Source organism: Canis lupus, chromosome 1 (assembly GCF_048164855.1).
Source record: "Canis lupus baileyi chromosome 1, mCanLup2.hap1, whole genome shotgun sequence".
Taxonomy (NCBI): Eukaryota; Metazoa; Chordata; class Mammalia; order Carnivora; family Canidae; genus Canis; species Canis lupus.
Genome location: NC_132838.1, coordinates 92,543,989 through 92,559,554, shown reverse-complemented (window position 1 = coordinate 92,559,554; position 15,566 = coordinate 92,543,989). Strand labels below are relative to the sequence as shown.

Genomic DNA, 15,566 nt, shown 5'->3' with positions numbered 1-15,566 from the left:
TGGACATGGGGCAGCCCCAGAGCTTCACAGGGCTGGCTCACAAATTGAAAATAGTTTTACCACATTCATTTCAGATGTGTTTATTGAGTGGCTGCTCTCTTAGTACTATTTGTGAAGACTGAAGCCCTAAACCGTGCCCTAAAATAGTTTGCTATAGATAGATTTTTTTAAAAAGATATTTTCAATAAAATATGAAATATGGTAAGCTGAGAACATGAGATTTGAGCAAAGGCTCTCATCCCTGGCTTACACATGAAAACTAACTCTGGACATGCCTTGGCCTTATCATCAGAACATTGACTAAGCAGGTGTGGGATGAGGGTCCAGCATCCATAGTGTAAAAAGTCTTTCCAGGTGATTCTCATCAAGTGTTGAAGCCCACCATGCCTGTGGGTGTTCCAGAACATAGCAATGAGGAAATGCTGATTGAGTTAAATCTTGGGGGATAAATAGGAGTTTGATGTCAAAAGTGAATTTAGGGGCACCTGAGTGGCTCAGTGGTTGAGGTCATGATCCCGGGGTCCTGGGATCGAGTTTCACATTGGGCTCTCCGCAGGGAGTCTGCTTCCCCTCTGCCTATGTCTCTGCCTCTCTCTGTGTGTCTCTCATGAATAAATAAATAAATAAAACCTTTTAAAAAAGTGAATTTAAAGAGAAGAGATACGGTTTCAAGTCAAGAAACCAGGCCAGGACCAGGTTGATGTGGGCATTTGTAAGCACTTTAGCATGGCAGAAGTGTGGAGGACGCAGTGCACAAGGAGAAGGTGTGCAGGGTAGCATGCAAGGCCAGACACATGTGAGGGGCTGGAGCTTGTGGTGAACTGAGTGTGTGTGGGCATCAGGAATCCAGCACGGGCTGTAAAGGAGAGACCTGGTCATATCACCAGTGGTGGAAAGGGAGAAGGTCACAGGCGATAAGGACCACTGGGCGGGATGTAAGAGACATTTCTTTTTTTTTTTTCTTTTTTTTCTTTTCAAGATTTTATTTATTTATTCATGAGAGACACAGAGAGAGGCAGAGACATAGGCAGAGGGAGAAGCAGGCTTCCCGCGGGGAGCCCGATGCGGGACTCAATCCCAGGACCCCGGGATCATGTCCTGAGTCAAAGGCAGATGTTCAACCACTGAGCCACCCAGGTGTCCCGTAAGAGACATTTCTAAGGCTGAAGTCACAAAACTTGACCACTTTGTGCTGTGTTATCTATTAGTAATAATACTTTGGGGGTTTTCTGAGCCTTCATCTATTTATTTCTTTTCCTCAAATTATAGAAAGCATTTCCTTATACCCACATATCTTCAGTTATTTTATTTTTTCTCTCTACACCTGGAGTATACTAAATGTAAAAAACACCCTGTTGTGACAATAGAGTGAGATTATATATACACACATATGTATATATATTCATTATATATGTTTTTATATTCACATATATTTTTTCATTATCATCAACAATCACATTCCCCAGAGCATGTACTGAGAATAAGCCTGTAAGCTTTATGAACACAGGACCCGGAGAATTCCCTGAGCCCAGCCTCTGCGTGTCCCACTTGGCTCTCTCCCGTGACACTGATGAACACAAGTATGCCTGACGAGTCGAAGGCTGTCACATCTCAGAGTGGCTCCTGCTTCCACCTTGCCATTCCTATCGTGTGTGCGTCCGGGGATCAACGTGCCCTTTGAATCTTCTAATATTTTCTCAGACTTTTGTACAGAGTGCAGTGCTGAGTTCTGTGGTTGCAATGCTGAGTACTGTGGTTCCCTCAGTGTAGAAACGGATCTGCTTTTTATCCTTGCAGATCTCAGCTCCTTTTCAAATACCTTGAAAAGATGCCGGAATGAGAAAAAGGAATTGTCGGTGTTCAACCAGCGGACAGAAGAGGCATCTGCCGTGCAGTACTTCCAGGTCAGGAAAGTTGCCCTGGCGGACAGGAGTGGGTTCCAGGTGCCGCACACCTGTGGACACCCCTGTGGACACACCTGGGCAGGCTGGTGGTCGGGGAGGATGCCGTGGGCATGGCCCTGCCACTACTCATGGCGTGGTCCCCTGAGCGGTGGCACAGCCCAGGTTGGAATCCTCACCACCTTCACTTCTCAAGTTGTCAGGATGTTGGCAAGTTGCTGTACTTCCTGGCCTCACTTTTGTTGTCTGGGGATGAAAATTCATCTAATTTTTTTAATGATTTAATTTGATGAGAGGATGTATATGAATTCAGTGTGGTGCCTATAACAGCAAACCCCATCAAATGGTGGCAGTTAGGATGACGGTATTTGTGACTCAGTGATCATGGATTTGTATGCACCATATCACTCAGCTGGCTTGCCTGATAAGAATGACCATCGTCACCACCTGCCCTACACCTGCCCTCTCTCAAGACTTCTGTCCAAGTCCTGCATTTCTCTCCCGACTCAGGACTCATTAGAGACGTCCCTTTTGTCTCTGGCCTCTTTCTCTCTCTTGTGCCTATTATTCTTCTTTGTGTTCTCTCATAGCCTTTGCTTTGAGAACCCTGGGCACCTACCTGGGCAATATCTAGGCCTGAATCTGTGAATGGAGCAGCCTTTGGAAGTCTGAGATTGACTTATAGTTCTAGACCTTACAAATAGGGCAAATATGGATAGGTTACTGCATCTTTCTGAGCTTCGGCTTGCCTGTGTGTTAGGCTCAGCCTACCTTGACTAGATGGTCATGAAATGATGCCTCGTGGGTTGTTTACTCTCCCCATCCTTCTCTTTTCCTTACAGTTTTATGGCTGCATTTCCCAGCAGCAGAACATGATGCAAGATTTCGTGAGGACAGCCACGTACCACAGAGCCATCCTCCAGAACCACATTGACTTTAGAGACAAGGTAATGCTGGCAGCATGTTATTAATCTCAAACCATTTAAGAAACCTTGTCAAAAACTAGAATCAAGATTAAGCTTTGATAGAATTACCATATGACCCAAAAATTCCACTCCTGATCATATACGCCAAAGAATTGAAAGCGGGTACTCAAGCGACTATTTGTATGTGAATGTTTATAGCAGCACTATTCACGATTTCCAGAACATAGAAAGAACCCAAAATGCCCATTAACTGATGACTGGATAAACAAAATGTGGTCTATCCATACAATAGGATGTTGATGGTGTCTTTCAGATTTATCTTATCCATAAAAATAACACAGTGCTGGTACATGCTTCAACATGGATGAACCTCAAAAATGCGCCAAGTGAAAGAAGTCACAAAAGCTCATGCATATGATTCCACGTGCCCGAAACATTCAGAATAGGCAAGTCCATTGAAAGGAAGCAGACTCATGGTGGCCGGGGACAGAGGGAGAGAGAAATGGGGAGTGGTGCTTAATGGGTACAGGGTTTCCTTTTAGGGTGATAGAAAGGTCTTGAAACTTGATAATAGGTAACAGTTACATAACATAGTGAAAGTGCCAATTGACCCTGAATTTTACAATGTAAAATGAGTCATGGTTAATTTTATGTTATGTGAATTTTGCCTCAATGAGGAAATTAAGCTCTGAGTACCAGGAAGGCAAGGGACTGAATGTTATGTCTCGGAGCACTGAATGGGTCAGGACCTCTGTTGCTGCATAATGAATGGTTCTTAGGGAGTCTCTTTGCTTCAGCTTTTTTCATGGACTCCACAAGAGCCGGCACTGATTTCCTTCACAAAATGGATCTGAATGATGAGTGACTGCTAACACATTATACAAGTGTCGCCCATTATTCTCCAGCCTGTTAAATTAGCCAGTGTGCAAAATACCATGTGGCTCATCGCAGAGACATGAGGACTGGTCAGTGGACTCCTGGGATTTGTTTTATGTTTTCTCCCTAACTAGCTGTGGGATCTTAGGCAAGACTCTAAACCTCTCTGGGTCTCACAGTCTCTTCTACTGCCATAGCAATAGTAGACCATGCCTTCTATTTGAGGCATTAATTCCCCCAGAAGGGTATGGTGGTGGAAGATTGAAATAATGGTCCTAAAGATTCATGGTTCCCTGTGTCCACACCCATTTGCAAAGTCTTAATAGCTTTTCTTTCATCAAGAGAAGTGTTGTGTTTTTTTGTTTTGTTTTGTTTTGTTTTGCCTTTATCTCTGTGCTCTCCTTCTGGTGCTTTCCCCAAAACACTATGACAGAGGTTAACACTGTATGGATTTCAGAGCCTAGAGCTTAAGGGACTTTGTGGCTCTGGACCTCATCCTCTTGGAACCCTGTACCACATCATGAAGAAGCCCAGTCTAGCCTCCTAGATGTTGAAAGGTCACATTAAAGAGACCTGACATGCCAGTCAACAGCCAGCACCAACTGCCACTCCTATGCATGGGGCCATCTTGGACAGCCAGTCCAGCCACCCCTCCAGCTGAATGTAGAAACATGAATGTATCTAGGCAAGACTAGCAGAGAAGCTGCCCAACCCTCCCATGGAAGTGAGAGAAACTACAAATTGGTTCCAGTTTAAGCCCCTAAATTTTAATGTGGCTTGTTATGCAGCAGTAGTTAATTAAAACAGAGAGAAAACTGTATGAAAAAGTAGTGATAAATGGTCACCCAGCTAGAAGTTGATTTGCCCCTGGCTTTCTTTCCTCTGTCATCTTCATTCTGCTCTTGAGCCCAGCAGAGGTGGTATTTTTGTTGTTGTTGTTTTTGGTTATTCTATTTTTCTTTTTTCTTTTTTTGGTTATTGTATTTTTCAATTCCAAAATTTCCATCTGGCTCCTGTTTATGTCATCTGTTTTTTACCTGAGACTATTTTACCCATTGGTCTCAGCAGTGTTCGTGATTGCTGGTTGGAGCTTTTTTATCATAGTTTTTGTCAGATAATTCTAACATCTGTGTTATTGCTGTTTAGTCAATTGTCCTTTCCAAGGGAATTAAAGTTTTCCTGATTCTTCATATGGCAAGGAATTTTGGATTGTATCCTGTGCATTTTGAATATTATGAGATTCTAGGTCTTATTTAATGCCTAGGGAGAACACTGATATATTTCTTTTAGTTTTCATTCAAGCTTGGTTAGGTTCTGGCTACGAGTTTAATGCTCACTAGTTGACCTTCTGAGAGCTCTGGTTCTCATGTCAGTTCAGTTTTCCAAAGTCTTTGGCAGTGCTGTTTGGGTCTGCATGTGTGTGTTACCCTGTGGTCAGTCTGGTGCCTGGCAGACTTCTCAAAGTACTGATATGCTTGCTAATTAAGGTTAGATTCATGCATATACAGATTGACAGTGAGCCCAGGAATTTATTTTAAAAACAGAAAACTTGATGGAGTTGCCTTTCCAAGGTCCTTCCTCCTCCATGATTTCCCTGGTACTTTCTGATTCTCTGGGACCACTTCTTAGTCTCTGGGCACAAAGCTCACTCTGTCATGTACTTCCATGACTTTGCCCACACTGGCCAAGCAGAGAGGGGACAAAGAAAGAAAAAAGGCAGTGGGGGGTGGCCTCAGCCTTTGGAAATAACCACACCACTGAATGAAGAGGTAGGTTCCCCTCCCTTGTCATTTTGACTCCTGTAGACTGATGCTGTCACTACTACTAGATTACTGGAGGCTAGAAGACTCGAAGAGAAGAAAGGGAAGGAAAAGAAAGGAGGGAGAGGAGAAGGAAGAGGGAAAGGAAAAAAAAAAGGAGGAAGGGAAAACCAGAGTATTTCCATATTTGAGATTATAGTTTCCTTTCTTGATGCCAGAGCCAGAGCTAAGTGTCTTCAGGAGCTCTCTTGTCTGCATCCGGGTACCCATTTCTGGTGTGTTGAGTTCAGACCATGGGTGGGGTAGAGGATTTGGTTTGGTTGAATTTTGACTTTGGGTCTTCCCCAGTCCACCTGCTACTATATACTTTTCAGAGTCTTCAAGTACCTGTTCCATGCATTGAGTTCAGGTTTCACAGCTGTGCTTGGTGGGAGAGGAAGGGTGAGGTGGACTCTCTCTGACTTTCCCAGGACCAGATCTGGGGACTCTGGAGAGTGAGGGTGATGGTAGGAAGCAAAGATAAGATAAGAAATGGTTGTATTTGGCCACAGAGTCTCCTCTGTCTTGTCATATGTCTTGATGTGTCTGGGACCTTTGCCTTGCCAGTGGGGCCTGCCTGGTTAGCAGATAGGAAGTAAACATTCCTAACAAGAAGGACCTCATTATGGCAGGTGGGCAGGATTGGGATAGAGGAGGGAAACGCTTGTTTCTTTTGACACTTTACCTGGTATTCAGGATTTTGGGTAATCAGTCTTACTGACCAAAGGTAGATATTTTTTGCTAATTAAAAAACAAAAACAAAAAACAGGTGTCTGGGTGGCTCAGTCGGTTAAGCGTCTGCCTTCAGCTTGGGTCATGGTCTCAGGGTCCTGGGATCGAGTCCTGCATTGGACTCCCTGCTCAGCAGGGAGTTTGCCTTTCCCTTTCCCTCTGTCTGCCCCTACCCCTGCTTGTGCACATTGCTCGCTTGCTTGCTCTCTCTCTGCCAAATAAGTAAGTAAAATATTTTTAAAATAATAAAAATAATACAAATTTTAAAAAACAAAACCAAAAAACCCTCCAAACTATTGATCAGTTCTTCGTGGTTTGAAAATGTTTCCTGGAGGTAATACTTTGGTTTAGGGAAACTTCTCTCCCTCTAAAGTTGCTTAGTTTCCACATATAATCTATTTTCTATTATCTACCATAAGTTTTCTATATTTCTATAATCTGTTTTTAATTCTGAGGTTAGAGCTTCTAAAGACCATTCTCCAAACTACCAATCGTATGAATAAGTTGCATTATAAGCTTTCACAGAATTTCACATGCATTATGTCACTTGACCATTTCCTTTGTATATCTTTTCATCTATAAAAATGAAGCTATTGGACTGGCTCATCTTTAAGGTCACTCACAGCTATAACCTCATTTGATTTTGTGAATAATCCTTTTCCTGCCAACCTGAAATGGCCTTGCCTGCCAATGAAATAAAATAGGCTTCTATCTGTTGGGGTTTATGAAGGTGATAATTAATCACATGGTTGATAATTAATTATATCTCTTTCCCCCTCTGAGTTCTGAACCAATTTAGAAATAGACACAGATGTCAGGTAGAAATAATAGCAGCTTTATGGTTGTTAATGCTGATTGGAGAGCAGGGATTGGACCTGTAGCCAAATAAGGCTTCCTGTTCCCCCACACACACACAACTTTTCCACCCACTTCTATGCTGAACAACCAGTCTGCCTAGATGCACCCAGAGCCTGCCCGGCCTGCTCCCCTGTAGGGAACTCAAGAGTGCATGCTTGAGCAGGGGGTGAGCAGGCTGCCCCCCACCTCAGCAGCGGGCTGCGCATGCTCAGTCCTGTTTCCCAGCATCACCAGGCACATGGGTCACTCTTACTCTGAAGGAAAAAGAAGAAGGTTGGTACACTTTTTTCTGATGGTACATATCCCCTCCCCTCTGAAAACAGAAATAACTAACTATCCCAGTTGTAATGTCTCAAGAATCCCCTCATTCCTAGTCAGTCTAGAATGGTCTCTCACCCCAACTCTGAATCTACCAAATCCACCATGAATCCAAAATCTTTTTAGATTCTTTTTTGTTTGCTTTATCATTCTGAAGACCAGTCTGGAATAAACCCTGGGATTCCATGGAGGATGCTACCTTTTCATTAAACCCTTATATTCTTTCTTGGTGAAATTACCTAAAAGGGCATGGGGTTTAGAATGATCAGTACCGATGGCTGTTATATGTTGAGGAACATAGCATATGCAGGCACCATGCCAAGAGCTTTCCATATACTGTTTCTGTCTTAGTTCAGGCTGCTACAGCAAACTACCATAGACTGGGTGGTTTAAATAAACGTTTATTTTTCATAATTCTGGAGGATGGGAAGTCCAAGAGCAGTGTGTCAGCAGAGCCGGTGTCTGCTGAGGAATCATTTCCTGGCTTATAGATAGTGGCTTTCCTGCTACATCCTCACATGTCCCAGAAGGAGAAGCAGCAAACCCTTTCACGTCTCTTCTTATAACGCCACTCGTCACCATCATGAGGGCTCCGCACTTGTCACCTCATTACTTCCCAAAGCCCATCTTCAACTACCATCACGTTGAACTTTCCAAATGGTGGGGGAGTAGGAGACCTTAGTTTTGTCTGGTCCCAGGGATTCAGCGAGATAGCTGTCAAATCATTCTAAAACCTGTGAACTCAACCAGAGATCTAAGAAAAGGATAGCTGCAACTCTACAAATAGAAAAGTGACCACTTTGTGCAAGGTAGGAGGTGACAGAGAAGTGAATTCCAGGCGATTTACGGGGAAGATAAACTGCAAGGGGATGGAGCCTCCTGCACCTGGCTTCCAGAAAGTGATAAAGCAGCAGAGCCCCAAAGCAGAACTTTGGGAGGTCTGCTCCAGTAAGGGACCGCTTGGCTGAAAGGTGCTCAGACACCAAAGCAAGGTGGAAACCTAGGTGGGACAGTGTGGTCTCAGGATCCTTGGGGTTGCGGGAAGACCGGGGGTGCCTGATGCGGCAGAGTTCCCAGGCATCGGAGCGGGGAAGCCGGCTGCAGTCAGTGAGCCCAGGAGCGGGTGCTCAGCTCGGGGTGGCCATAAACCGCCAACCATGGCACCACCCGGTGACTGTTCTCTGAGCAGGGGCCTGGCAAGAGGCGGAACCCACCAGACTCCCCCCATTCTGCAAAAGGAGCAGAATGCACCTGCACACCGCAGGAGTCTGCAGGGTTTGGGGACTCAAAGCGGGGTCCTGTGTCTGAAATAGAAATGCCGGGTCACAGGCTGGGTGAACACAGAGGGCAGGAGATGCTGGAGACAGCAGTGGGCCTGCCCTTCCCTGAGGGCGAACTGAGGAGTGGGGGGCACGCTCTTGCACTCCAGGGCTGGAGACTGGGAGGCCCCCATTTTCACCCTCAGCCTCCAAGGCTGCTCAGAAAGCGTCCAGGGAACAAAAGCCACCCAGAACAATCTGATGCAGCGTCTTCAGCCACCCCGCCCCACAAGGGCAGCGCAGGTCTGCCCTGGCAGAGACACCCGGGAATCAGTGCACCCTCGTCCTCAGGTCAGCAAGGACATCCCGCCGAGACCGGGACCGATGACACAACCGCGAAACCCCAGTCCTAGGGGAAAATGGCATATGGAATGCATGGGCTTTTTCTCATGATTCTTCAGTCTTTCAAGTTTAATTTTCTTTCTCTTTCCTTTTCAACCAATTTCTTATTTTATCAACTTTTTAAAGTCTTTTTTTTTATTTTTAATTTTACACTTACATTTTATCCTTTCATTGTATTTCATTTAACTTGTATATTTCATTTACTTGTGTGTGTGTGTGTGTGTGTGTGTATATGATTTCTTTACAATTTTGGGGTGCAGTTTCTTCCAACAAACAGGCTCAAATACACCCGGAATCTACTATATGTCTCTCTTCTGTTTACCTGTCAGATTATATTTTCTCTCTTCTTTTCAAAGTCTTTTTAAATTTTCATCTTTATGGTTTCATTCTATCCTTTCACTGTATTTAATTTTGCTTTTGTATATATATGTTTTTCTTTCTTTACAATTTTGGGATGTAGTCTCTTCTAACAAGCCGATCAAAATACACCCAGGATATAGTGTATTGCTGTTCTGTTCACCTGTCTGTTTACATTGTTTCTTTTTTGTTTTGTCTTTTAATTTACATTCTGTCTTCTCATTGTATTTATTTATGTACATATATAAATTTTTCTTTCCTTACAATTTTGGGACCTAGTTTTGTAGGAAACAGATCAGAATACACACAGGATCCAGTATATTGCTCTGTTCTGTTCACCTGTCTGATTATATTCTCTCTCTTTCTCTCTTTTTTTTTATTTTATTTTTTCAGTTTTGGGTCTCTACTGATTTGTTTAGTGTATATTTCTCTGAGGTCATTGTTGCCATTTCAGTATTTTGTTCTCTCATTCATCTGTTCTTCTCTGGACAGAATGCCAGGATGGAAAAACTCACCTCAGGCAGTATTGACTGCCAGGGACCTAGTCAGTATGGATATAAGTAAGATGTCAGAGCTAGAGTTCAGAATAACAATGATATACATACTAGCTTTCTGGAGAAATAAAAGAATAAAAATCTAATAAAGTCAAAATGGAAAAGGCTATTAATGGGATGCAATAAAAAATGGAGTTTCTAACTGCTAGGATAAATGAGGCAGAAGAGAGAATTCATGATACAGAAAACAAAATGTTAGAGAATAAAGAAGCTAAGAAAAAGATAAACAACTACTAGAACATGAGAGGAGATTTCAAGAGGTAAGTGATACCATACAATGAAATGATATGAGAATAATTGGGATCCCAGAAGAAAAGGAAATAGGGGGCAGAGGGTGTATTGGAACAAATTACAGCTGAGAACTTCTCTAATCTGGGAAAGAAAACAGGCAGTTAAGTCCAAGAGGCACAGAGAACCCCTCTCAAAATCAATAAAAATAGGTCAACATCTCAGCATGTAACAGTGAAGCTTACAAATCTCAGAGACAGAGAAAATCCTGAAAGCAGCTCAGAACAAGAGATCCTTAACCTACCAGGGTAGAAACATTAGACTGAGAGCAGACCTGTCCACAGACACCTGACAAGCCGGAAAAGACTGGCATGATATATTCAGTGTGCGAAATGAAAAAAATATGTGGCCAAGAATATTTTATCCAGCAAGGCTTTTATTCAAAATAGAAGGAGAGACAAAAAGCTTCTAGGACAAACAGAAACTAAAAAATCTGTGATCACTAAACCAGCCTGGCAAGAAATATTAAAGGGAATCCCTTAAGCAAGAGAGAACCCAAAAGTAACAAAGACCAGAAAGGAACAGAGACAATATACAGAAACAGTTACTTTACAGGTAATACAATGGCAGTAAATTCATACCTTTCAATAGTTAAAATGGGCTACATGCCCTAGTCAAAAGACATAGGGTATCAGATTGGATAAAAAAGCAACATCCATTGATATGCTGTCTGCTAAAGACTCATTTTAGACCCAAAGATACCTCCAAATTGAAAGTGAGGGGGTGGAAAACCATTTATCATGCTAGTGGACATCAAAAGAAATCTGGGGTAGCCAACCTTATGTCAGACAAATTAGATTTTAAACCAAAGACTATAATAAGAGGTAAGGAAGGACACTATAACATAATTACAGAGTCCATCCAACAAGAAGATCTAACAATTTTATTTATGCCTCTGAGGAGGAGGCAATTATATAAACCAGTTAATAACAGAATTAAAGAAACACATCAGTAATAATACAATGATAGTAGGGGACTTAAACACCCCACTCACTGCAATGCACAGATCATCTAAGCAGATCAACAAGGAAACAAGGGCTTTGAATGACACACTGAACCAGATAGACTTCACAGATATATTCAAAGCATTCCATCCTAAAGCAACAGAATAAACATTCTTCTCGAGTGCACATGATACATTCTCCAGAGTATATCACATTATGGGTCACAAATCAGGTCTCAACTGGTACCAAGAGATTAAGATCATTCCCTGCATATTTTCAGACCACAATGCTTTTAAACTGGAATTCAATCACAAGAGGAAATTTGGAAATAATTCAAATGCATGGATGTTAAAGAGCATCCTATTACAGAATGAATGGGTCAACCAGGAAATTAAAAAAAATTTTTAAATCCATAGAAACAAATGAAAATGAAAGCAAGCTGTCCAAAACCTTTAGGATGCAGCAAAGGTAGTCCTATGAGGGAAGTATATAGCAGTACAAGCCTTTCTAAAGAAACAAGAAAGGTCTCAAATACACAATCCAGTCTTACATTTAAAGGAGCTGGAGAAAGAACAGCAAATAAAGCCTAAACCTGGCATGAAAAGAAAATTAATAAAAGATTAGGGCAGAAATCAGTGAAATAGAAACCAAAAGAACAGTACAACATATCAACGAAACTAGGAGCTGGTTCTTTGAAAACATTAATAAGATCGATAAACCCCTGGCCAGACTTATCAAAAAGAAAAGAGAAAGGGCACAATTAAATAAAATCATGAATGAAAGAGGAGAGATCACAACCAACACCAAATAAATACAATGATAAGAACATATTATGAACTACTATATACCAACAAGTTAGGCAATCTGGAAGAAATGGATGCCAGTTATATAAACCAGTTAATAACAGATGTGTAAACTACCAAAACTGAAACAGGAAGATGGAAAACCTGAACAGACCCATAATGAGTAAGGAAATTGAAGCAGTAATCAAAAATCTCCTGACAGACAAGAGTCCAGGACCAGATAGCTTCCCAGGGGAATTCTACCAAATATTTAAAGAAGAATTAATCCCTGATGAACACGGATGCCAAAACTCTCACCAAGTTACTAGCCAGTAGGATCCGACAGTATATTATAAGGATTATTCACCACAACCAAATGAGATTTATCCCTGGGCTGCAAGAGTGGTTCAACATCTGCAAATCAATCAATGTAATATACATTACATTAATAAAGGACAAGAACCATTTGATCCTCTCAATAGATAGAGAAAAGGCATTTGGCAAAGTATAACATCCCTTCTTGATTAAAACTCTTCACAGTGTAGGGATAGAGGGAACATACCTCAATATAATAAAAACCATATACAGAAGCCCACAGCAAATATCATCTCCCACTGCCTGTCTCTCTCTCTCTCTCTCTCTCACACACACACACACACACACACACACTCTCTCTCTCTCTCTTTCTCTCTTGAATAAATAAATAAAACCTTAAAAAAAGAAATGGGCAGAAGAGATGAACAGACATTTCTCCAAAGAAGATATAAAAATGTCCGACAGACACATTAAAAAAAATGCTTCACATCACTTGTCATCAGGGAAATACAAATCAAAATCACAATGAAATATCACCTCACACTGGTCAGAATGGCTAAAATTAACAACACAGAAAACAACAGATGTTAGTGAGGATGCAGACAAAGGGGCACCCTCCTTACACTGTTGGTAAGAATGCAAGGCTGTGCCGCCTCTCTGGAAAACGATATGAAAATTCCTCAAAAACTTGAAAATAAGCTACCCTATGACCCAGCAATTTCACTACTGGGTATTTACTCTAAAGATATAAATGTCGTGTTCCAAAAGGGCACCTGCACCCCAATGTTCACAGCACCAATGTCCACAATAGCCAGACTATGGAAGGAGCCCAGATGTCCATCAGCAGATGAATGGATAAAGAAAATGTGGTATATATATACAATGGGATATTATTCATCCATCAAAAAAAATGAAATCCTGACTTTTGCAATGACTTGGTTGGAACTAGAAGGTATTCTGATAAGTGTAATAAGTCAGAGAAAGACAAATATCATATGATCTCACTCATATGTGGAATGAGTGAGAAAAAAAACAGAGAATGATAGGGAAAGGGAGGGAAAAATAAGACGAAATCAGAGAGGGATGCAAACCCTAAGAGACTCTTAATCATAGGAAACAAACTGAGGGTTGCTGGAGGGGAGGAGATTGGGGATGGGGTAACTGGAGGGCACATGATATAATGAGCACTGGTGTTATCTAAGACTGATGAGGGATGCTGGGTGGCTTAGTGGTTGAGCATCTGCCTTTGGTTCAGGTCATGAACCCAGGGTCCTAGGATCAAGTCACGCAACAAGATCCCTGTGAGGAGCCTGCTTCTCTCTCTGCCTAGGTCTCTACCGCTCTCTGTGTGTCTCTTATGAATTATATAAATAAAATCTTTAAAAAAAGAAAAAGAGGGCAGCCCAGGTGGCTCAGCAGTTTAGCGCAGCCTTCGGCCCAGGGCGTGATCCTAGAGACTCAAGATTGAGTCCCACGTCGGGCTCCCTGCATGGAGCCTGCTTCTCCCTCTGCCTGTGTCTCTGCCTGCCTCTCTCTCTCTCTCTCTCTCTGTCTCTCATGAATAAATAAATAAAATCTTAAAAAAAAGAGATGAATCACTGACCTCTACTTCTGAAACTAATAAAACACTATATGTTAATTAATTGAATTAAAGAAAAAAACAAACACCATCACAGTGGGGGTTAGAGTTTCAACATTTGAATTTTAGGGAGACACAGATATTCAGTCTATAGCAGCTTCCTTTGATCTTCATAATAGTGTTGAGATGAATGCTAACGTCACTGCCATTTTATTTTATTTTTTAAAAATTTCATTTTTTATATGAAAGAGAGAGAGAGAGCATGAGCAGGGGTAGAGGCAGAAGCAGACTCCCCACTGAGCAGGGAACCAGATGCAGGACTAGATCCCAGGACCCCTGAAATCATGACCTGAGCCAAAGGCAGACGCTTAACCAGCTGAGCTCCCCAGGTGTCCCTTATTGCCATTTTAGAGATTTTTAAAAACTGAGGCCTGAGGATGCTGTTAATTCATCTTATTTTATACAACTAGTAAATGAAAAGACCAGGATTAAAACCCAGTGAGTCTTACTTTAGAGTCCTCCGTGCCCCACTCCCCACCCTATAACCCCTAAAAGGTACTACTGAAATTGCCAAGGGAGAATTTTGTTTCCTTGGGCTTAAGGATGGTGTGGAAATATTTGGTCACTTAGATAAGCCCATTCCCCATCCAAGTATGAGGCAGCAAGGCACACTGGTTATGGTCGAGTCCCAGAGCCGGAAAGCCGGGTTCGAACTACAGCCTGGCCACTCAGCATGCACCTGCCATAAGCCTGTTCGTCTTGAGATCTTGGGCAAGCTGTCTACTGGCTCTGGGCTTTAACGGCCTTATCTGTTAGAGTAGTGACTACTTTTTAGAGCCCTTGCAAGGTTAAGAGTTTACATTGCATATGGAGTGCTCAGTGACCCAGGCTAGGAACTCAGTACCTCATAGCAAGTATGATGGTTGTCCCTGATGGTGTTGGGGTTGGTGCTGTAGTTTCTACCTCTGCTATCATTTTAAATCTTTCAAATCTTTATTTTTTTTCACTCTACCTCCTCCGTGCAGTTTTAATGAAAACCCTTTCTTGGCCAGAGCACTGCTGGCTGAGAACTCAACTTGGAACCCATCCAGGAAACTGACCCTGTTGGAACTCACCCCATTCCCCTCCTCAGAATTTCTGTTAATTGCTATCTGGCTATTTTTAGTTTCTTCAAGTGTATGCTGGGTACAAGTAGGAGAAGTCCATCCTGCTGAGGGTGTGGGGCTATGTGAGCTGTAGGGTTTTAATTTGGAAATGTTTTGACACTTCATTTGTCAGGGCACCAGTTGCTGGAAACAGAATAAGCAGGAGCTGGGAGCTTATTACTTTTTTTTTTTTTTAAATCAGCATTTTCACAGAAGAGAGAATCCCCCCCCCCCCCCCCCCATTGCAACAGCTGCTTAGTCCATTCAAATATGCAGTTGGCTTAGGCAGAAGGGATTCAGGGATTTGAAGGCTTAAAAAAAACCATAAATAACAACAACAAACATGCAAAGCAACAGGCCTGGATTGTCAGCTGCTATTCAGATTTGCAGAGCCTGAGCTCCTGGCCTCTCCCAGTGTGAGTTTTCTTCACTATGAGCTTATCATCAGCTTAGTCAAAAGTCCTTGAGTCCGTCTCTGGTCCTCCTCTGAAATTCTCCTCCTGCCTTGAAACACTGTACACCTTTAGTTAA

At 42.3% G+C, this 15,566-nt stretch overlaps 1 protein-coding gene across 2 annotated transcripts in view; it reads left to right on the top strand.

Moving 5' to 3' along the window:
- LOC140640406 (histone-arginine methyltransferase CARM1-like) overlaps positions 1–15,566 on the top strand; it is a 250,059-nt gene that overhangs the window by 145,899 nt on the left and 88,594 nt on the right. For both annotated transcript variants that reach the window (XM_072839730.1, XM_072839740.1), the window contains exons 3-4: positions 1,798–1,904; positions 2,744–2,848. In XM_072839730.1, coding sequence (XP_072695831.1) covers positions 1,798–1,904; positions 2,744–2,848 — 212 coding nt within the window. The remainder of the gene's footprint in view (positions 1–1,797; positions 1,905–2,743; positions 2,849–15,566) is intronic.